The following is a 24,153-nucleotide window of genomic DNA, read 5'->3' as shown; positions in this document are numbered from 1 at the left end:
ATCTAATTTCCATTAAGTAAATAGCTTACTTTGAACAACAACATAAAATCTGCCTGGGTGTTGTTGGTGGTGGAGGTTTAGATTAGAGTGGGGCTGGAAAAAGCACAGCAGGTCAGGCAGCATCCGACGAGCAAGAAAATCGACATTTTGGGCAAAAGCCCTTCATCAGGAATGGAGGCAGGGAGCCTCCAGGGAGGAGAGATAAATGTTGGGGGCAGAGAGTTGGGGAGAAGGTAGGGACAACAGAATTTGTTTTTATTCACCTACAGTGAAATGACCCTGAAAGGAAAGTTTTAGAAGGCTGCAAAGAATGATGAAAAAAGGATAAATTGGAGTATGACAGAAAACTGTAAAGAAATATGAAAAGTTTCTACAGGTATGTACATTCACCCTTAGAGGATAAATCTTCGAGCAGTATTTTGTAAGAGTTTTCACATTGAAGACACAAAAAAACCCAAGAAAACTAGAAAACTAAAAGGCAAAGAGCAACATTTAAAATAGTCATTATCACCACAGAAAAACAACTAGGAAAACTATTGGGACTAAAGGCTAACACCTTCCTTGGACGTGATCACCTAGATCTTAAGAGTCTGTAAAAAAATGTCACTGCAGAGGTGGATGATGTATTGGCCATAATAATCTTCCAAAATTCTCACATTTCTGGAAAGGTACCAAGTAGATTGGAAAACCACAAACATAACACTCTAAAGAAAAGAGGCAGACAGAAAGCAGGAAGCAAGAGGACACAGAGCAATAGTGGTCATTGGAAAGATGCTACAATCTTTATTTAAAAAGGGAGAAGCCCAGGCACAATTAGAAATTCAGAATATTGTCAGGCATAATCAATATGATTTTGTGAAAGGTAAATTGTGTTTGACAAATTCACTACAGCATTTAACAAGCAGGGTAGATAAAGGGAAACCAGCATGTTTAGTGTATTTGTATTTCCAAAAAACATCGAATTAGATGAAATTTAAATGGTTAATGCACAAGATTAGAGTTCACGGTGTTGGTGGTGACATCAGCATGGATTGCAGACTGACTTCTTAACAAGAAACAGTTGGAATCAATTATCCATTTTCAGGATGTCAAACAATAATAATGGAATACCACAGAAGGCAGGTGCAACAGAAACTATAACCTATGACTTTCCCTGATTGTCCCCCCATATGCAGCCCATCTTTCCTTGTTTGAAATTAGATCACAACCATTCCACTTCTGAGTAAGTGCCTCTTTACCCTACAACTGCATATTTCCTGTATTTCCTAAAGTTGTAAAAGCTGCCATTAGCTCTCATTGAGCAAACAAACTGATCATAGCACAAACATGACATATGCTTATTGAAGTTAAGTTTCACTATGTCTTCACTATGTCTTCTTATAGTAAAAGATAATAAATTGTGCTAAAACTGGAGTTATAATGTACCACGGAAGTTAGGAATTGGCGCAGAGACCATTGTCAAAAGTTTTCTCAGAGCCACTTCGCTCCAATTACAATAACCTTGGTGTAAGTGTAGCAGAAATCCCATTTCCACAGGAGGAGGGCTTTCACCTCAATTCTAGCAAAGGTACAGAGGCAGAATGGAAGCAGCTTATCCCCTGGCTTCTCATTGCCCTTCACAGATTATATGCTTTTTCTTTTGCTTTTATGCTGTCCCTGACTTCCCTTGTCAGACATAGTCAGACATCCTCCCTTCAGTATGCTTCTTTCTCCCAAGGTTGAAGTCTTGTCGAATTACTCAAAGAAATTCCTGCCATTGCTGTTCCACTGTCTTTCCTGCTGTGCTACTTTCCTACAGAAATCATTAGCAGGACAACTTCAGTTACAGCATCTAATTTAATACTTCAAGCTGATCTCTTCTAACATAATGTGGGTTTGGAATACACCAGAGATGAAATTCTTCCAAGAAGTCACTCTCTCTTACTCAAACTTGCAGCTCACTGAATTTGAATGACATGCTTATACAGGAATAGCTTTGAATCCCAAGCAGAATGTCATGATCATCTAAATTCTTCAGTGACACCGCTCTTTACCAATTTCTTTGCAGACAAATTTGCACAGAAGGAATTGCTCTGGTCTAGTCGGGGCTATCCTTTGTGGTTTCCACAGGTACCTCGCTCTTCATTTGGATGGCCAGAATCCATTGTTGAGTTACTTAGCTATCAGTTAACATTCCAAAAGTAGGTTGAGGATTAAGTTTCACAAGACACTGTTGCAGTAGACATCGAAAATTGGGGCACATACCTTGTGGAAATTGTTGGAGTTGTACTATGATTTAAAAGGCTTACTCCCCAACTCCTTAACTGTTTCAAAATTTCAACATTGCCTAGTAAGGACCACAGGCAAATGAAAGATCATCAGCCAATACTCTGACTTCACAGAGGGCAGTATTCCCAGCTGCTTGCATTTCCCATATTGTCCATTGGTGGACCATGTCAGTTTGATTGTCAGCTTTGGCTGGACCTATGGAAATTGAATACATTCTGGAGGAAGTTGAGATTTGCAAATATGACAAGGTTTGTTGATAATTTGAAAATAATTATAGGCATGTCCTTCCTAATGGCTTCTTGATGCATTCTTATTTGAGACTACATTCTCCCAGCTAAATGTGCAGTATCTAAACCAGTGCGCTACCATGTCCAAAAACAACCTCATAATTTAATTTCAGGTTTTGTTAATAGGTGATATTGGGTTTTTATTCTATCTGGATCTCACGTGCATTCTGATGGCACACTTTGTTATTCCCTGTCAATATTTCACTCCTTTTCTATTTTCTTCCTTTTCATTTCTTCTTTTCAAATTAAAAATAACTATGTAAGTTTAGCAAGCAGTGCTGACAGATGCAGAACAGGACTCGTTGATAAGATAAGTCCATGTACTAGATAATTTTAGAAATTAAGTAAACAGCACTCTGTACTTTTCCTAACACTTCCTGTATTTTATGAGGGAAAAAAACCTTTGCTAAACAAAATGTCCTTTAGGAGCTTATACTTCCTCTGAAAACATTCTTGTGTTCAATGAATTGAACAAAGCAATTGTACTCACCACCTCCCTCTTCCTGTGTACATGCATGCAAATAATATCAAAGAAAATGAATGTAACCAGACAATTTCAAAGAAAGAACACGCACTTTCAGTGATCTCAATTTTCAAAGAATTGCAGCCTGATTTTAAAAAGAAACCAACACAATCATGGCATTTGTAGACGTCTTGGTGAATATTTTACCATTTACATTTGTGGTGTCTTAAGGAACTGCTGCATTCTAAAGTAAGCCCTCAGTAAAGCAATGATGTAAGGCTAATTATAGAAGTGGGTCAACTATATAGCAACAATGGGATTTATTTCAGGCTAGGGTTGCTGTGGTGTTTGGGTGCCAGTGGCATAACCGATACAAAAACTTTCATTTTTGGCACTTCGCCCATTTTCCAAGATTTTTTTAAGGAAATTATCTTTCCATACATAAACATTACAGATATTTCCAAAGCTTGATATAAAATAATATACTCCACCAAGCAGGACTGAAAAATCATCATAGCGAATCAATAATATCATAGTGTATTAAAACACTTAAGAGGGAAATCAGGAGGGCAAAAAGGGGACATGAGATAGCTTTAGCAAATAGAATTAAGGAGAATCCAAAGGGTTTTTAAAAATACAGTAAGGACAAAAGGGTAACTAGGGAAAGAATAGGGTCCCTCAAAGATCAGCAAGGCTGTGGAGCCACAAAAAATGGGGGAGATACTAAACGAGTATTTTGCATCGGTATTTACTGTGGAAAAGGATATGGAAAATATAGACTGTAGGGAAATAGATGGTGACACCTTGCAAAATGTCCAAATTACAGAGGAAGAAGTGCTGGATAGCTTCAAACACATAAAGGTGGATAAATTCCCAGGACCTGATCAGGTGTACCCTTGAACTCTGTGGGAAGCTAGAGAAATGATTGCTGGGCCTCTTGCTGAGATATTTGTATCATCGATAGTCACAGGTGAGGTGCCAGAAGAATGGAGGTTGGCAAACGTGGTGCCACTGTTTAAGAAGGGTGGTAAGGACAAGCCAGGGAATTATAGACCAGTGAGCCTGACGTCTGTGGTGGGCAAGTTGTTGGAGGGAATCCTGAGGGACAGGATGTACATGTATTAGGAAAGGCAAGGATTGATTAGGGATAGTCAATATGGCTTTGTGCGTGGGAAATCATGTCTCACAAACTTGATTGAGTTTTTTGAAGAAGTAACAAAGAGGATTGATGAGGGCAGAATGGTAGATGTGATCTATATGGATTTCAGCAAGGCGTTCAACAAGGTTCCACATGGGAGATTGATGAGCAAAGTTAGATCTCACAGAATACAGGGAGAACTAGCCATTTGGATACAGAACTGGCTCAAAGGTAGGAGACAGAGGGTGGTGGTGGAGGGTAGCTTTTCAGACTGAAGGCCTGTCACCAGTGGAGTGTTGGGTCCTCTATTCTTTGCTGAAAATGTGTTGCTGGAAAAGCGCAGCAGGTCAGGCAGCATCCAGGGAACAGGAGAATCGACGTTTCGGGCATAAGCCCTTCTTCAGGAATCAGGGCTTATGCCTGAAACGTCGATTCTCCTGTTCCCTGGATGCTGCCTGACCTGCTGCGCTTTTTCCAGCAACACATTTTCAGCTCTGATCTCCAGCATCTGCAGACCTCACTTTCTCCTCCTCTATTTTTTGTCATTTACATAAATGATTTGGGGATGCGAGCATAAGAGGTACAGTTAGTAAGTTTGCGGATGACACCAAAATTGGAGGTGTACTGAATAGCGAAGAGGGTTACCTCAGATTATAACAGGATCTTGACCAGATGGGCCAATGGGCTGAGAAGTGGCAGATGGAATTTGATTCAGATAAATGTGAGTTGCTGCAATTTGGGAAAGCAAATCTTAGCAGGACTTATACACTTAATGGTAAGGTCCATAAGACCATAAGACATAGGAGTGGAAGTAAGGCCATTCGGCCCATCAAGTCCACTCCGCCGTTCAATCATGGCTGATGGGCATTTCAACTCCACTTACCCGCATTCTCCCCGTAGCCCTTAATTCCTTGTGACATCAAGAGCGTCCCGGCCTCCACTGCACTCTGTGGCAATGAATTCCACAGGCCCACCACTCTCTGGCTGAAGAAATGTCTCCGCATTTCTGTTCTGAATTTACCCCCTCTAATTCTAAGGCTGTGTCCACAGGTCCTAGTCTCCTCGCCTAACGGAAACAATTTCCTAGCGTCCACCCTTTCCAAGCCATAAGCCATAGGAGTGTTGCTGAACAGAGATCTTGGAGTGCAGGTTCATAGCTCCTTGAAAGTGGAATCGCAGATAGATAGGATAGTGAAGAAGGTGTTTGGTATGCTTTCCTTTATTGGTCAGAGTATTGAGTACAGGAGTTGGGAGGTCATGTTGGTTGCGGCTGTACAGGACATAGGTTAGGCCACTGTTGGAATATTGCATGCAATTCTGGTTTCCTTCCTATCAGAAAGATATTGTGAAACTTGAAATGGTTCAGAAAAGATTTACAAGGATGTTGCCAGGGTTGGAGGATTTGAGCTATAGGGAGAGGCTGAACAGGCTGGGGCTGTTTTCCCTGGAGCGTCGGAGGCTGAGGAGTGACGTTATAGAGGTTTACAAAATTATGAGGTGCATGGATAAGGTAAATAGACAAAGTCTTTTCCCTGTGGTTGGGAATCCAGAACTAGAGGGCATAGGTTTAGGGTGAGAGAGAAAAAATATAAAAGAGACCTAAGGGGCAACTTTTTCACACAGAGGGTGGTACATGTATGGAATGAACTGCCAGAGGAAGTGGTGGAGGCTGGTACAATTGGAACATTTAAAAGGCATTTGGATCGGTACATGAATAGGTAGGGTTGGGAGGGATATGGGCCGGGTGCTGGCAAGTGGGACTAGATTGGGTTGGGATATCTGGTTGGCATGGACAGGTTGGAGCGAAGGGTCTGGTTCCATGCTGTACATCTCTATGACTCTAATACTAGCTGGACTTTTGTTTCTTATTCTGAAACAACTGTTTGTGATATCTGCATCATATTAGATTACTTACAGTGTGGAAACAGGCCCTTCGGCCCAACAAGTCCACACCGATCCCCAGAAGAGCAACCCAACCAGACCCATTCCCCTACATTTACCCCTACACCTAACACTACGGGCAATTTAGCATGGCCAATTCACCTAACCTGCACATTTTTGGACTGTGGGAGGAAACTGGAGCACCCGGAGGGAACCCACGCAGACACGGGGAGAATGTGCAAACTCTACACAGACAGTTGCCTGAGGCAGGAATTGAACCCGGGTCTCTGGCGCTGTGAGGCAGCAGTGCTAACCACTGTGTCACCGTTATCTTAACATAGGCATTAAACCATTTAAAATTTCTTAATTTCATGTTTTGCATCACTTCATCTCTTCTCCTTTCTGCAGCTGATATGCAGCAGTTTCTGTTGGATAGCCCAGGTCCTTGGCGGTTTTGAGAGACTCCTGGTCCAGAGCAGTTGGAGAAGGCCTCGGTCCTCCGCAGTTGGGCTGGCCTTGGTTTGTAAAACCAAAAGGCTGTGGAATTAATAAAAAATTATATTTGTTCTAACTTTGTTTTTTTAAATATATAATTTATGTAATTAAATAGTGCTGTTTTTGTGGCAACTTATACACATTTTGCTGTATTTTCACAAATGCAAGTAATAATAAATTTCTATTCATCTGAATATAATTAATGACCCAGCCTCGCCAGCCGTCTGCAGTAAGGAATTTCACAGATTCACTACCCTCAGAAGAAATTCTTCCTCATCTGTTTTAAATGTGAGACCCCTTACTGAGATCAAGGCCTCTGCTCCTAGCCGCTCTCACAAGGGGAAACAATCTTTCTGCATCTTCCCTGTCAAGTCCCTGAAGAATCTTGTTATGCTTCAATAAAGTTGCCTTGATTCTTCTATAGGGAGAAAGTGAGGTCTGCAGATGCTGGAGATCAGAGATGGAAATGTGTTGCTGGAAAAGCGCAGCAGGTCAGGCAGCATCTAGGGAACAGGAGAATCGACGTTTCGGGCATTAGTCCTGAAGAAGGGCTAATGCCCGAAACGTAGATTCTCCTGTTCCCTAGATGCTGCCTGACCTGCTGCGCTTTTCCAGCAACACATTTCCATCTCTTGATTCTTCTATATTCCAACAAGTGCAGGCCCAATCTATTCAATCAATCTTCATAAGACAGTCCCTCCATATTTGGTATTAGTTCAGAGAAGGTTCACTTGGGTAGCTGCGATGCCAGTATATCTTGCCTTATAAGGGACCCAAAATGGTTCACAGTATTCCAGCTTTGGTCTGACTAGTGCCTGTATAGTTTTAGTAAAATCTATGTTTATATTCCATTTCCTTTGAAATAAAAGCAACATTCCATTTGCCTTTCCTATTACCCACTGAACTTGTATACTAGCTTTTTGACACTGCAACACAATGATTCTCAAATCCTTCTGTTCCATAGCTTTCTGCAGTCTTTCTCCAGTTAAATAAAACAGAGCTCCTCTATTCTTCCTGCCATAATGCAAACCTCACATTTCCCCACATACACTCCATCTATCAAATCTTTTTTTGCCCACTTAACCTGTCTACGTCCTGCCACAGACTGTTGGTATCATACTCACTCACTACATGCCTTCCCACCTATTTTTGCATCATCTGCAAATTTTCTCCCTCAACAGGACCTACAAGTTCACAGTGTGAGGGGAGAAATACCAGAGACTGTCAGTTTCACCTCTGAGATCAAGGTTTACATCCCTGGATCATTCCAAGAAGGAGTAGGTCACCTTACATTCCCTCACCATTATATGGGTGGTGACAGAGTCCCTGTGGGCAACAAAAATGATTCATGACTCTCTACCCAGTAAGAAGCCAGACAAATAGACAGGTGGTGTTGCCAGGGAAGTGGGAATCCCAACAGAGTGGAGAGCTGTCAATTGAATGAACATGGCTCTGTGGCCCCACATATGTTAATGGGAAAACCATCAGATCCACAAAGCTTTTTTTTTCAGTTACATATAATAATCATGTTAATTATTTCATAGTGGTAATGAGCAACACACTGGCAGAAACCATAATGCCCTTATCTTGAGACAGTCCATCATTCCCAATGTCTTTAATCACCATGAGGAGCCAAGAAGGGGCTATATTTACATGTGCTGTATGGCTGATGATTTCTTTTACTGTCTGACCAGGTGAGAACAGCAGGCCTAGACTGAGTGTTATGGTCCTACCAGGAACATCAAGGAGGACACCATTGTCATTCTCAAGCAATGCCTCAGCTGACTGTGCTTGCTGGAGGGGTTCCCCAAGTTCATATTGGTCTGCTGTGTTTCTGATAATCTGCCATATGGAGGCTACCTCAGTAAGGGAGGAAGAGGTGGAGGAGCTTGAAGCAGTATAGCCAAGTGGGACTCCTCCTCTGTGGTCAGTCTGTCCATGAATACCTATTGTAGCTCCAGTTCATGATCTCTTCACCATTCCTCGTCTTCTCATCTATTCACAGTGGCCTGACAGAGCATTCTCTTGATCAAATCTTTAAATGTAAACCATGAACAAAACGTTTTCCAAAAGAACTTTATGCAACAACATATTTAATTCTATGTAGAAGAATTAACCATTTACACTTACACAATCCCTTATACCTGTCTTGTGAATTGCTGTGTCCATTCAGGTGCTTCCATGTACCAAAGGCTGCAGCAGTAGTGGTGAAAGGTCTGCTGGCTCACTCTAAAGAGACTGAAGGTGACCTTGCAGAATGACCTCAACCTGCTCTGGATCTTGAGAGTTGGGCTTCAGACTGCACCATCTTAGGACAAGCAGCAGCAGCAGTCTGGGGTGACTGTCTGATAGGAAACAAGAAAAACACTGCATGGACACAGAGTGATACTGGTGGAACACAGATGCTGTCACCATGAGAGAGGACAGCAGATTTGTGATTCACATTGTCCCACTGCTCAAACAGAAAAAGATCATGTATTTATATAGCACCTTTCAAAATTTCAGAATGTCCCAAAGTATTTTACAACTCATTAAATAATTTGAAACAACCTGTAAGAAATATGGCAGTCAATGAATCCTCACCAATACCTATGTGATAGTGAGTAAATAACCTATTATGTGCTGTTGGGGTTACAGACATTGACCAGGTCTCGAGAATATTCTGCACCTCTTCAAAATAGTGCCATGTGATTTTATTTTTATATAATCGCATTTAAAACCAACCAAATGGAGGACCACATACAGAATGACATCATTATGTTAGAATGCAATGTTCAGGGGTTCAGGGTTCGGTGCGGGTTGGGAAATTGTACAAATATTATTGTTCTGCAGTCAGTGCCAGGGCAGGGCAAGTATGAAATCCTTGACAGCTGGAGTACAGTTTTATCACATCACCTCGGAAGGTGATGGCATAGTGATAAAGTCGCTGGACTCATACTCCAGAATCCGAGGTAGATGTTTTGGGGACAGAGGTATGAATCCCACCTTGGCAGTTGGTGAAATTGGAATTCAATAAAAAAGCTAGCCTAATGGTGATCATGAAACCACAGTTGATTGTTGTAAAAGAAAAACTCTTCTGATTCATTCATGCCTTTGAGGGAAGGAGATCTGGCATGCATATGACTGAAAACCCTTAACTGTCCTCTAGGCAATTAAGGATGGGGAATAAATGCTGACTGATGAGTAACACCCATATCCTGTAAATGAACAATTAAAAAAAAACTTCTGCACAAATGCAGGGGCATTCTGGCAACTGTAAAATAATGTATGTACTTTTCTTTTTTTATTCCTGTTTTTGTATCTAAGATTTGTGCCTAGGTACTTTTTACTTAAGATTGCACCTAAAAAGGGGACATTGTCAGACTTTTCACTATACTCCTGTACTTGAGTACACATGACAATAAAGGAAATTCTAATACTCGAATTTGAAACTCTGTGAAAATGGTTCCATGCATTGGGAACATACTCTATTTATGCATTCACACATGATGGTCTCAGGTTAACACTAATATCAAACTCATAAAATCCTGAAGTACCATACTAAAGTGTCACTCTGGGACTTGAACTCTTAATCTTCTAACATCACATGTGTACTACAATTGAGCTATAGCTGAGACTTGCACATTATTTTACACATTATTTCATGCTACTATAGTAGAGAGGGTGGTGTTGCCTTTGAATAGAGCGGTCAGATTTTCAAAGTCAAAACCATGGGAAATTGATGATTGATGCATTGATGGCAGGAGTCTGGGAGAGGGGCCACTGGAGGTCATGTGATGATATCCCCTGGAACAAGTCCAGCCAGAGTTGGTAACCCTATTCCAGAGTTCATTTAAAAACACCTCATCAGTAGTGGAGCCATTGGCACCAAATAAATAGTGTTAACTCTCTTGATTGATTTATTATTGTGAGATGCACCGAGATACAGTGAAAAGAGTTGTTTTGCCTGCTACATAGGCAGATGGTACAATATAAAGTACATTAGGTTAGCAGAACAGAGTGCATAAGGTGCAGAGAGAGATTAACATTGAGACGTCTGTTCAAAAGTCTGATAACAGCAGGGATGAAGCTGTTCTTGAATCTGTTAATACATGTATTCAAACTTTTATATCTTCTGCCCAATGGAAGAGAGTATAACCAGGGTGGGAGGGGTCTTTGATTGTTGGTTGCTTTTCTGATGCAGTGGCAAGTGTAGATAGAGTCAATGGATGGAAGGCTGGTTTGCATGATGAACTGGGCTGCGCTCATGACTCTCTGTAGTTTCTTGCAGTCTTGAATAGATCAAGGGGACTTTTGGGAAAAGAGAGACATGTTCACTGCAGGTAATGAAATGTTTTGAAATGGGTTTTTATAGGAAGAAGGATAAAATTTCTCACAGATTTTCTGCACGTCAGGCCCAGTTTATAGTTCACAAAAAGAGAGATGAAAACAGAGCTATTTGAAATATTTTTAGCTGATTGTCAGGATTTTAATGAAAATCCAAGAATGGCTTGGCAACATCATCTGTCACCCTACCTATGAACATTGGATTAACAAATAAGGTGAGCTGTTCTTACCCTTTTTGCACAGTTTATGTTATGACTAAGAATTGCAATGATTTGTTGACACAGCAGCTCACAATTTTGGGGAATGATATAGTTCTTTTTAAGAAGTCTAAGAACATATTTGATTTAGGAATAGTGAAGATTGGTGTCTTGGGCTAGGAATGCAGTCAATTACTTCTATTTACTGCAAAACCTCTCTTGAAGGAAGGGAACAGTTAAATGTACTCCCAAATACTACCACAATTAGACTGGATGTTCCTAATCATGTGTGTTTTATTTACAGGGCGACATATTAAAGTTGAATAAAACTTAATTAATTCTTACTTTCTTACTCAATAATTTAAGAAGTATTCTGTAATTCATTCGAAAGATTAAGTGAGCGTTGATGGGAAGGAAGTATTTTGCTTTGGGTGTAAGTACATATGTGGTCTTTGTGTTCGTGAAACATCAATCCAGTCTTAGGCAAAAGGTACGCAGCAGAGACACATTAATCATCTGTAGTCACTTTCCTCTCCCCCACTCTGCTTAGATTAGATTACAGTGTGGAAACAGGCCCTTTGGCCCATCAAGTCCACACCGGCCCTCCGAAGAGCAACCCACCCAGTCCCTTGAACTGAGAGAATACGCTTCACCATGGTGCTTACAATTGACCCCTTTCTATTTCTCTCCTCCACTGATGACTTGCAGGCAGTGGAATGTCCCAATGGTGCCATCTACCCTACTTGCCAATTTCCTGGCAGCTGTGCAAAATCCTGGTGCTGTGTTGACCTATGCTTCTCTTTAGAGCAATTTCAACTGGATAGCAACAAGGAGATGAAGCCTTATTTGATATCGTTTACTCCAGTCCAGTGCCCAATAACAGCTGCAGCACTCTGCACTAAGAACGTGTTCTCTTTCTAAAAAACAACTAAGTTTCACAATGGCTAAGCTGACTGTCATAGTGCAGTGGAAAAGGCTTAGTTTGCTCTCTCATTATGAGGGACTACCTGGGACCCAAGTGTTGCATTGGGAAGGCAAAAGTCTGTGAGGTGAATTCCATGTATTAAAATCTGATGATCAGAAATAGAAATGGTTCTCCACCCTTATGAGCCACTTAACTCAATTTTAATCGCTGCTGAACAAAATGTATCCTTAAATTATTCCCTAAGGCTCCACATCACTATCTCATGTCAGATACCGGGCACTTTGAAGTTTAGTTTTTTAATCGTTGCATCTCTTGTTTGCATGCAGTTTCTTAATATTTTCGTTGGCGAATTCTCCTATTTGATTTTGGCTCCACGAATCTGGTGGAAGTTCCCAGAACCTAATTAGACAAAGCAGAAGGGGATGTTGGATCAGGTGATTGGGAATTTCTTTTAACTGCAGCGGGAAATTCCCAAGTCAGCAAACAGCTCTATAAAACGAGAGGACGAAGCACATTGCACTGCTGAGAGTTTTTTCGTGGTTAGTAGTGATAAACGGTGCACATCAGAGGCTTGAACTGAGAGAATGCTCTTCACCATGGCTGCTCGAACCTCACATCTGTATTTTGTACTGACTCTCAAATTCCTGCTCACAACGGGTAAGTTCTGGATTCGATTTCCCGATGTTTACTGCACGTTATTATGTTTTTAACAAGTCATTATTGTTAGCTCATTATTAAAACAAAACATCTGTTTTGGCTTCCGTCTGCTTATGCGCAAAATTCATCTGTGAACTTCAAAAAAGTGTACGGTTCAAATCTGTAAACGTTAAATGGTTGAAAACTTTAGATACATTTTGTAATTTTTGAAAGATTTGCATTTGCAAACTTCTCTAACGTTCGTTAAATTGTGAACTTTTAACTGGAACGTGTAAACTTCTGACAAAGTTGGAAGTTTTTGTTACAGGTGTACTTAAGTTTATAAACTATTTATTTTAAACTTTTATAAACTAAATATGTATACCTTTCAAAATAAACGTTTGATAAATCTGGAAGGCTGTTTACATAAAGTTGAAAGACTACTTAAAAGTTTGTAATTTTTAAAAATTTTGTTAAACTTTTAAAAAGTAAATATGTATTTTTAATTTTTTTATATATAAAGAAGTTCCTAAATTCTTTGCCTCTCTTCAGTGTGTAGCTTCCAAATACAGCTGCAGCCGGAGTCCTTGCCATGGATCAGGGTAGGCCAGGAGCTGGTACTGAGGTGTGAAAGCAAGGAGTGTCCCTCACCCAGCTTCAGTTGGAGAACAGGAATCGACAAACCTCTCGGGGGTAAGGTGAACAGCCAAGGCTCGGTGTCTACCCTCACCTTCTCCCCGGTGACCCGTCAGAACGAGAACATGTTCATCTGCGTCGCAACCTGCGGCGATCAGAAGAAACAGAAGTTCCGGGAGGTGAACGTTTATTGTGAGTGTTTACCTTTGTCTTTTGCTTGTCTTGGCTTGGCTGTCGCTGATATTTGCTTAAAACACTTAAGCTTTCCCTAGTTTCAAAGCTCACGTGGTGCACTGGCAGTGCACCAGGAGGGTCTGGTTCCAAGTTTTACCTGCTCCAGAAATGTTTAATAACATCTCAGAACCGAATGATTGAAAGGAAAGCAGCTGTGCTCTGGGTGATTTTTTACTTAAAAGTACGAATTTAAATTGTCTGCAGTTTCAGAATCGTTTTCTGGGTGTGTTGGTGACTGACAGACTGGGCTTTTGTAAGATTTGGGAGATATGGGTGGCCTGTCATCAGGGATGCTGGCAGACTGTGGGTTCTTTTAACTGAGAGTGACCTCAAACTTCTCCTTGTAACTGCAGCTTTCCCAGATGCACTGATCCTGGAGACGGTCGGGACATTGGAAGTGGGCAAGAAGAGCACTGTGACCTGCACCGTGCCTGATGTTTATCCACCAGGCAGAGTGGAGGTCAAGTTGCTGAAAGGAAAAACAGTCCTGGCTGAAAAGCAGCATTTTGAGGGAGATAGGATTACCCTCAGCAATGAACTGATCCCCACTCTGGATGATTCGGGTCAGGAGATCACCTGCCAGGCTCAGTTCTACATACAGAAGATCTCAAAATCTTTGGAGGGCAAGTTAACACTACAGGTCCTGTGTAAGTACCCAGACAGATAATTCACCATCACATTCAATAATGTGCCGATGGGTAACACATTGCTTCAAATAGGTTCAACCTGCTCTTACTGCATGAACTGAAATCTCTCTCTCCCCTCCACAGATGCTCCGAGGATGACAGAAATTTCTGTAACGCCATCTGCCACAGTGAGAGGGGGTCAGGATCTCCAGCTGACCTGTACTGCTCAGAGTAAGCCCACTGCCAGCTTTGTGTGGAGCAAACTGTCAGCCCAGGGCTGGTCACTCATTGCCCAGAATAAATCCACTCTGCAGCTGCCCAAAGCCCAGCTTACAGACTCCGGAATCTATCGCTGTGAAGCTAACAACAGGCTAGGGCAGGAGGCCAAACAAGTGCAGATTCACGTTCTCAGTAAGTGCAGCTTATTTCTCTTTGCAGTGCTCTGCACACCAATTCACTGATGTTGGCTATGTGCACTCTCTTGCTATTCACTAACTTCACTTGGCGTCTCTCTACACAGCTGCCCCCAGAGATATTCACCTCACGATCAGTCCCTCCGTTGTGAAGGAAGGACAGCGTGTCACTATTACTTGCACCAGCCACTCGAACCCCTCTGCTCAGATTGTACTGAGCAAGAAGACAGAAAGTGGACAGAGAAAGCTGCATGCAAAGAATGGAACACTTATAATTGATGCAGCTCAATCTAGCGATGAAGGGCAGTATGAATGTGAGGCTAGGAATGATCTGGGAATACTGATCCAGAACACAGAGCTCATCGTTCAAGGTTTGTCAAGAAATTGGTGAACATGTTACAAAATATCTGACTTTTTGGAAAGTTAATGATTTTCTCACAAATTTTATTGATGAGAATATAACATTATTCCTTACTCCACAGTTCTGACTGTTTGGGTTCATCCTTCCAATTTGGTCAATGAGGGTGAGAATGTCACCATTGGCTGCACTGTTCACAGCAATTTCTCTGCAAATTTCACCTGGAAAAAAATGGAGAACAACAGTGAAACCATTTTGCCTTCCACAAACAACTCCTTTTCCATCCTTCAAATAACTCAAAGTGATGCTGGACACTATATGGTTGAAGTAATCAATGAATTGGGGAATCAAACAGGAATTGTGAACATACACGTTAATGGCAAGTAAAACATATTTTCAATATATAATTGTGGGAGTGTGGTCTCTGGGTCTGCTGTATTACTGAAATATGTTTCTAAATATAGTCTCATATCTCTCCACAGAAACAAAGCTAAGTGCTCCCATTGATGAGAAACCAAGGGGAATTCTAGAAACGGCATATGTAGGCGCTTCACTTGGTTCTGCAGGATTATTACTTAGTATGACATATTATATCTATCGCAGAAGTAACTGCAAGGGATCGTACAAGATGGCAACACAGCAGGTCTAGTGAAGAAATAAAGGACTGGGTGAATTAATATTCCTATTGCACTGACTATTAAATCTTCTGGCTCTGCTGTGAGAAGCAGGTTGGTGGGCCGGAAGATGAATTTTTAATTATCCAGGAACTTGAACTAAGTGATTAGATTACTTACAGTGTGGAAACAGGCCCTTCGGCCCAACAAGTCCACACCGACCCACCGCAGTGCAACCCACCGATACATTTACAGGCAATTTAGCATTGCCAATTCACCTGACCTGCACATCTTTGGACCGTGGGAGGAAACCAGAGCACACCCACACAGACACAGTCAGTTGCCTGAGGCAGGAATTGAACCCAGGACTCTACCGCTGTGAGGCAGCAATGCTAACCACTGTGCCACAATTACTTTTGTTCACTTCAAAAAGCTTTAACAGATAATTCAAATAATACAACTTCAGAACACAAAGTTAATTTTATCAGTTGCTAATCTTCATGTGACACTTGCAGAAATGTGAAAATAATTCATTTCCAAGATGATAAGATTTAATGACACTTTGGGTGATATGAAGTATAGATGGTCCCTGTCATATGAATGCAATTCAATCACATTACCAACAGCTGGCATCCAGAGAATGAAAGGCAAAGATGACTTGAACTTAAGACACTTTATTGTAAATATTTTTCAGATTTCTTTACCTAAGTAGTTGTGATATTTATTAATTGTAGTGTATATTATGTTGATCGTAAAGCTGTACAAACAATTCACTCTAAAATAGTCACTGGCAATAACAAATGACTGTGGTAACTACCTATAGACAGCAGATACACATTCAGACTCCTAACACTTGATAATCAAGTAGATATGGTTGCTGAATGCTGTTGGATTCAGTGTTCATTCCACTATCACAGTAGGCCTGGTACGTACAGGTGACAGTAATCCCCAGTTTATACTAAAATAACTGCAATAATAATTCAGGCAGCTACAGACTAATGCTGTAGACAAACTCTATTGAGAGGTTGGATTACTGCAGCACAACCTACCAACATACTGAGGGCCAATTCTACAAACAGATTCAGATGTACAGATCCAGGTCACTATCCGCTATGGCTGAATCCAGGCACCGACTGCTGTGTTGAGCTTGGGTAATATGCTGGTTTGTGACACTGTGTTGGGGTGGAATCAAACTCTAAAGCTGGGACTAGAAAGCATGACTTGTAGATGTCAAAATAAATTAAACTCAGTTTATCCTGCAGTCTGCTTTGGTTAATTCAAAGCTTTCTTTGAATTATCCAGGAACTTGAACTACTCAACTTAATAAAAACAGGAAGTACTTTCGTTCACTTCAAAGAACTTTAACAGGTAATTCAATAATACAACTTCAGAAAACAAAGTTAATTTATCACAGTTGCTAGCCTTCATATGACTCTTGCAGAAATGTGAACATAATTGGTTTGTAAAATGCTGGATAAGATTTTAGTGACACTTTGGGTGATATAAAAGTTTTTGTTGCATCTACTTCTGCACATCTGTGAAAGAATCACCAAATTGTCTTATTGTTTTATTGCTTCCAAAGATGATTCAATATCTAGAACTACCTAGTGTACAGCAATTTATACTGGTTGACAATTTGTGTTTTTAATAAAATGAAGTATTTTAAAAAAGAATTTTTTTTGCTGGTGATGTTTAGTGTGAATGCTGCTCATCTGGGAGTCAAATGTAAGCTCAACAATGTTACTTTTCTAATACTGAAGGAGCACGAGAAGAAATTGCTGCTGGAAAAAGGCATATTTGGGAGAATCTGCAATCCTTGCACTAATGGAAAAAAACACAAAGTAATTAGGGACTAAAAGGAAATAACTTAGAAGTGAGAAGGAGAGTCATAAAGGCGCACAGCAACAGAGAGAAAAGCACAAGGGATAAAGGAAGAATAACAGGGAGAAATACTTTTACTGACCTTCGGCAAAAGCATGATCTACTTTTGAAAGAATTAAATAAGTGACAAAAGCTTATGGAATATTAGAATTTACAGACAAATGAGATATGTAATACTTTGAACTCATTGCTCTCAGAAAGCAATTCGGTAGAGAAGGAGCAGCACAGATGCACTAACATGCTGCCTCTGAAAGGAAGCAGGAATTGAAAGAATTATAAGAATTCAACAGAAGGCACTTGAAATCATGAACAGTGAGACACAGTATACAGAAACTGGTAGTTTCCTGTGATTAAAGAATTTGGAAAAGGAACAAGTAAATTCCAGATTGTATGTCAGATTTAGGACAAAAAGTGTTGTTAAAACATTTAAACCGCGCTGTTGGAATCAGTGATTAAAGCAGAATTCACAGCAATAATTAAAATTGGGTTAGGCAGTTGGATAAAGAGAAAGGAAATAAATAGGTATGAAAACATAGCAAAAATTATTATTCATGAGGGAAGTAACTACCAATATAAAATGATTAGGATAAAATGGTCTGTGCTTTTGGTTCAGAGTAACCCTTTGCATTTGGAAATGGTTGGCTTGTTATATTGTACTCCTGGAACTACATTAATTTAGTCACAGGCAAGTCTATCATTTCAGCAATGAATGTGATTAGAGTGCCAGTCACAGTCACAGAGATGTACGGCATGAAAACAGACCCTTCAGTACAAACCGTCCATGCCGACCAGATATCCCAACCCAATCTAGTTCCACCTGCCAGCACCTGACCCATATCCCTCATCCCTCCAAACCCTTCCTATTCATAGACCCATCCAAATGCCTTTTAAATGTTGCAATTGTACCAACCTCCACCACTTCTTCTTGCAGCTCATTCCAAATACGTACCACCCTCTGTGTGAAAAAGTTGCCCCATAGGTCCTTAATGTGTGTGTGGAACAGACTCCAACTTTTAACAGCATCAAGCAAAACAAAAGGTTTTCCATATCTTGTCCAGCATTATTTTCTGACTAGAATGTCTTTCACTTGTATTGCATTCTAACATGCAAATAAGGCCAATGTTTCAGTTTCTGGTGCATAATGTGGGTCTAAAGGGGGTTACCACTTTAATCTCTGAAGAAGGGGAATTTTCTTACATCATGTTTCCGTTCATTACAATCAAGGAGGGGAAATATTTAACTGAAATTAAACTGGGGAATCACAAAGACCTGTCAGTCTTAAGGAAGCAAAAGCAAAAGCAAAAGCAGAACCAACAGTTGCTAGAAATGCATAGCAGATCAGTTAGTATTTATAAAAAAGACAACACAGCAATTTGAGAGTGAAACCTTCTGTAGAGGTTTGCAGAATCGATTTAATTATTAAGATACAAAGCCAGAAAGTTAAACGTGATGTGTCAGTATAAGGAGTAAGGCAGACACCAGGTACTAAAAGTCCTTGTTGGCTCCTTAGAACATACAGGCCTCACAGGCACAGACAGTGCCCACCTGTTAAAAAAAGAACATTTTACCTATAACACAATGAGTCACTTTCACAAAAAGTGCTGAAGTAGGAGACAGTCACAGAAAAATAAGGTGGCAAGTATCTACTCACACAAAGAGGAACAGTTTACGATAAAAATAAATACCTGAAGTGTTCCTAGGGAAAACTAGTTATTGGTAGCCTTTTGTCAAGAGAAAAACTAAGACAATGGGCAACTCACTAATTTCAAATTTGATATAGGGCAAGCGTCACTTAGTGAATCGTGCTTGAAAATATACCATCTGCAGTTGCAGTTACTGTACATCATCTCGGAGGTTTCCATTAAAACTATGTGACAAACAACTCTCCTACGTAAGTAGCTTTTGAATGTAGAAACCCTATACATAATTCACAGTCAAGATTTCTCATTCTGGAGTATGAATTTGTTTTGCCCTTAATCTTCTTTAAACAGAAAAACAAATTAAACCAGTAAAAGGCATCAAAGAACTTGTCCAAGAGAAATCAAAAATGGAACAATAGCCCAAAGAAACAGGTGATCATGGAACAATTGATCCAAGGACAAATGGTAGAAGACTTCATTGTGACACCCTCGAATCATGGCAGAACCCAAAAGAGTTCAGAATCCATTCAAATTAACTATGTTAGCATTGGAAATTTGTTCCATTCTGTCAGCAAGATGGAAATCTGCTACTGTACTGATTTGACAGAAATTCTTTCCACTCCTGTCAACACTGAAAATAGTTCAGACAGCAAGGATCAGCAATATTTGTGAGCACGCATTAACAAGCACATAGCCAAGAAACATTACAGCCCACTTGAGTCCCTTGATGCATCTGAACTGAAGCAACTCAGAGTGCAGGGCAACTTAGGAACAAATAGTTATGACAGATTTCAGTCTCATGTTAGATGGGAAGAAAAATTCAGAAAATGCAATTTTTTTATCTTCCCTGGAAGATAAGTACCAGTAACAGAGATCATATCAAGCAAAAACAAACTTCTTAAATAGCATCACTGAGGAAGTGAACTTAGTGTTTTGACTGAGGCCAAATGAAAGTATCCAAGCTAATCAACAAGTTAAAGAGTCAACATGCCAACACAAATGTTTCAGCAGATTGGGGATAAAAATAAACTGCTGTCACACCTTGAAGATATGGTGAATACAAGCCCATGGAAGCTGCCACTCAGAGAGGATGACCAAGGCCAGAGATCCAGGCTAGGGGCAAAGATTCATAAAAGTCTACAGCACTCTAGGGTCAGTTAACTTAGTTGGCCAGAGAGCTGGCTTATGATGCAGAGTGATACCAATTGCATGGGTTAAATTCCAACTCTGGCTGAGGTTATCTGAGATTGAAAGACTCTCCTTCTCAACCTCTCCCCTCACCTGAGGTCTGGTGATCCTCAGGTTGAACAACTACCATTTGTCCCTCTAAATGAGAGAATAGTGCATGGTGACTGTGCCTCAAGCACAGGAAAAAAAGGTGCTTTGGCCCATTGGGTCTGTGCTGGTAATGAAAAAATTATTTCTGCAAAAAAAAATTGCCTATTTCAACAGAATACCTTTCCTTCATAAAGATAATGCATGAGATTAAAGGTATGTCAGACGTCAGAATGAAATAATTGCTTGTTTCAGCAAGAATTACTAACCACACATACATTCCCACACACCCTCTCACTATGTCTCTCTCTCTCACACACAGAGGCTCTCTAACACAGTCACACATGTACATTTTCATGCATGTACACACACAGACAGGCTCTCTCACATACCCACATGCTCCCACACTCTCAGTTACTCACACACACATACTGCATACAATTCTGGCTGCCTTATTATACTGGAAAGGGTGCTACCGAGACAGGAAGGTTTGAGTTATAAGGAGAGCTAGATAGGCTGCAACTTCATTTCCTGGAGCACTGGAGACTGAGGTTTGACCTAATAGACGTGTATAAAATCACAAAATGTGTGGATAAGGTGAATGCCCAAGGTCTTTTCCCCAGGGTAGGGGAGTCCAAAGCTGGAGGGTATAGGTTTAATGTGAGAAGGGAAAGATTTAAAAGGAACCTGAAGGGGCAACTTTTTCACAGAGGTTGATGCGGGTATGGAATGAACTGCCAGAGGAAGTAGTAGAGGTGAGAACAATTACAACATTTGAAAGATATTTGAACTGGTACGTGGATAGGAAAGGTTTAGAGGAATATGGCCCAAGCACAGGAAAATGGGACTAGTTCAGTTTAGGAAATCTTGTCAGCATGGGTGAGTTGAGCAGAAGGGTCTGTTTCCATGCTATATGACATTGTGACTCTATATAAATACTATGGTTACAATGGCAGGTCACAGACTAGGAAACCTGAAGTGACTTACTTCCTTCCTGACCGCCCAAACCCTGTCCACTATCTGCAAGGACATGTTTGTGTGATAGAATACTCTCTACTTGCCTGGATGTGCACAACTCCAACAACAATCCTGAAGCTCAATACCATCCAGGATAAAGCAGCCCACTTGATTGGCACTAGATCCACCTTACAACATTGATTTCTCTCACCACCACACTCAGTAGCAGAAGTGTGTACTGTACACAAGATGCACCACAGGAGTTCACCAGGGCTCCTTATTCAGTGCCTTTCAAGCCAATACATTTGCATAAGTTGTAATACCCTTTGATCTTTTACTATAAATTCCGAGTCCGATGTACTCTTTCACTAGCTGCTTTAGGATGATGTAGGGGCTCCGAAAGCTTGTGGCTTCAAATAAATCTTTTGGACTATAACCCGCTGTCGTGTGATTTTTGACTTTTTCTAAATCCATTACTACCATCTAGAAGGACAGCATCAGCAGATACATGGGAATGTCACAACTTGCAAGTTGTCTTTCAAGCCATTCAACATCCGGTAAGAGGCCATAAGTTTTTGTTTTTTGGGACTACAAACTAAAATGGAAAATGAATTGCTACATAACTGAAATACTAGAGTCTTGCAACTTGTAATAATCAAGTACTGTGCAGTTTTTAGCTGTACAAAAGAATGTTGCTTTTTGAAGCACTGAGACTGAGTGGGAAACACCTGTCTCTTCCCTCCTACCTCCCAACCCCGTCTCCATGGGGCAGGGACAGAAAAACCAAAAAAGCTTAGAAAGAATTCTTGTAAGAGAAAACCTGGATCCACTGGATCAACAAAGTGAAAACTGATCATTGCTTTGCAGGCAACAGCATGTAATCAGCACTAAAAAAAAATCAAAAGGAACCATGTAAGGCAATTTGATCCACCCTTGAAATCTGCATCTTTGAGTTTTGGAATTTTGCTTTCATTTTCTATATTCTTTCTCAGCAATAATATACATCAAACTTTGTGTCTTATGTATATTTGGGGTTTCTAAAGGGGTAGAGATCAAGTCATTTGGTGGTAGATGAGAAATTTTTTCTCTGTATTTTTTAAAATTTAAGTGTGTTACAACAAAGAGAGTTGTTTTCTGTTAATGACAAAACCTAGTTGAACTACTTTTCTCCACAATAGCAGTCAGGCAATAGCAATCTTGGTGGTCTAACTGGGAGTTTATACATTTTTGGGACAGCTTGTGGAGCAGTAGCCTTCCAAAGCCATCAACATCCTGGTAAATCTCTTCAGAAACCTCTCTAGCTTAATAATTATTGGCACACTCTTCCGAACTAAGTCGTAACAATTCAGCCTTGGAGTAATATTGCCATTCCTTCAGTGTCACTAGGTCAGTATCCAGGAACTCCCTCCTGAACAGCATTATAGCTGCAGCTTCACCAAATTGACCACATCAGTTCTAGAAAGCAGCTCATCACCACTTTCTCAAAACATTGACTGATGGACAATAATGCTGACTCAGCCAATGATGTCCATATCCCATGAAAGAAAAAAAAGTATTCAATCCAGAGATCAACCAATCTTTCAAGTCCAAAGAGAATGAATTATTTGAGAACAGTGAAATGTCCAGTTCATCTGAATTCAGATTTGGGGTTCATGAGATGGTGGCAAACATAATTTTATACATAAATATATGATATTAATTATGGAAAAATACTGAGGACACCATTTTATATCATCTAAGTGAATAAAAGGATTAATACTGAGAGCTTTAAGCACCATCAATTCTGACATAATATGGACTTGATGGGGGAACAACTTAGAACCCGGAAGGATCAAGCATCCAGTTCCTCCTCGTTGTCTTTACAACAATGTTGCTAATATACAATAAATTACATCTTGCTCGAGATAAGAACTGCTTCTCACTGGACCAGCAAATTGATTACTTGTAGCAAATCAGATCATGAGAGTCCTACACTAATAGAGAGTGGTGATAATAAACCTGCTCCACGTGAATAATTCAACACACGAGATGGTGGTCAGTGGTGAGAATTACTTAAACAATACTCCACATTGAGAAATTACAACATTTTATAAAACTTCTAGCATCCATGTATTTGCAGCACAATCAATAATGCCTCAAGATTTACTGAGTCAAAAACTTTGGTCACGTCAATGAATGCAATGAACAGTTCCGACTGTTAGAGTCTGTCATACAGCATCGAAACAGAGCCTTCGGACCAACCAGTGCATACTGAACATAATTCCAAACTAAACCAGTTGTATTTGCCTAATCCTGGCACAAATTCATGTACTTATCCAAGTGTCTGTTAAATGTTGTATGTGTGACTGCAACCACCACTGCCTCAGGAAGTTCATTCCACACATGAACCACCCTCTGTGTAAAAAAAAATTACCCCTCATGTCTAAAATTTCTCTTCTCTCAGTTTAAAAATATGCCCCCAGTCTTTAAATTCCATCTTCCTATGGAAAAGACACCTATCATTAGCCCTATCTATATCCCTCATAATTTTATAAGCCTCTACATGGTCACCTCTCAATGTTTTACACTCCAGTGGAAAAAGTCTCAGCCTATCCAGCTTTTCTTTATAATTCAAACCTTTCAAACCTGTCTACATCCTGGTAAACCTCTTCAGAACCCTTCGAGGAGAAAGTGAGGTCTGCAGATGCTGGAGATCAAAGTTGAAACTTTATTGCTGGAACAGCACAGCAGGTCAGGCAGCATCCAGGGAACAGGAGATTCGACATTTCGGGCACAGGCCCTCCTGAAGAAGGGCCTGTGCCCGAAACGTCGAATCTCCTGTTCCCTGGATGCTGCCTGACCTGCTGTGCTGTTCCAGCAATAAAGTTTCAACTCTTCAGAACCCTCTCTAGCTTAACGATATA

At 40.5% G+C, this 24,153-nt stretch overlaps 1 protein-coding gene and 1 long non-coding RNA gene across 4 annotated transcripts in view; one reads left to right on the top strand and one right to left on the bottom strand.

The window, feature by feature from the left end:
- The window catches only part of LOC122554526, a 67,039-nt gene extending 63,462 nt beyond the window's left edge, over positions 1-3,577 (bottom strand). The window contains exon 1 of one of the 2 annotated variants that reach the window (XR_006313010.1): positions 3,046-3,577. This is a non-coding gene — a long non-coding RNA (uncharacterized LOC122554526). Of the gene's footprint in view, positions 1-2,244; positions 2,390-3,045 lie in introns of those variants that run through there. The other variant, XR_006313009.1, reaches the window with a different exon arrangement.
- Positions 3,578-11,930: 8,353 nt separating this feature from the next.
- Positions 11,931-15,848, top strand: LOC122554522 (vascular cell adhesion protein 1-like). Of its 2 annotated transcripts, XM_043699672.1 has the most exons (8): positions 11,931-12,104; positions 12,307-12,637; positions 13,169-13,444; positions 13,840-14,133; positions 14,257-14,523; positions 14,633-14,896; positions 15,008-15,262; positions 15,366-15,848. In XM_043699672.1, exons 2-8 carry the CDS (start codon positions 12,565-12,567, stop codon positions 15,530-15,532), a joined length of 1,596 nt encoding a protein of 531 aa, XP_043555607.1. In that variant the 5' UTR covers positions 11,931-12,104; positions 12,307-12,564; the 3' UTR covers positions 15,533-15,848. The 2 variants fall into 2 exon arrangements, with proteins under 2 accessions (XP_043555607.1, XP_043555606.1); XM_043699671.1 differs by having other exon boundaries at positions 11,931-12,637.
- The last annotated feature ends 8,305 nt before the right edge of the window (positions 15,849-24,153 follow it).

This window comes from Chiloscyllium plagiosum, chromosome 11, assembly GCF_004010195.1.
Source record: "Chiloscyllium plagiosum isolate BGI_BamShark_2017 chromosome 11, ASM401019v2, whole genome shotgun sequence".
Lineage (NCBI taxonomy): Eukaryota > Metazoa > Chordata > Chondrichthyes > Orectolobiformes > Hemiscylliidae > Chiloscyllium > Chiloscyllium plagiosum.
Note: the sequence above shows the minus strand (reverse complement) of the source record. Positions and strands in the feature narration are given on the sequence as shown.

Excerpts from the sequence above, each read along its gene's own strand:
- LOC122554522 (XM_043699672.1), top strand. The coding sequence starts at position 12,565 with ATGCTCTTCACCATGGCTGCTCGAACCTCACATCTGTATTTTGTACTG. Across the intron at positions 14,897-15,007 it reads CACAGAGCTCATCGTTCAAG|TTCTGACTGTTTGGGTTCAT; the intron begins GTTTGTCAAGAA and ends CTTACTCCACAG. Across the intron at positions 15,263-15,365 it reads TGTGAACATACACGTTAATG|AAACAAAGCTAAGTGCTCCC; the intron begins GCAAGTAAAACA and ends ATCTCTCCACAG.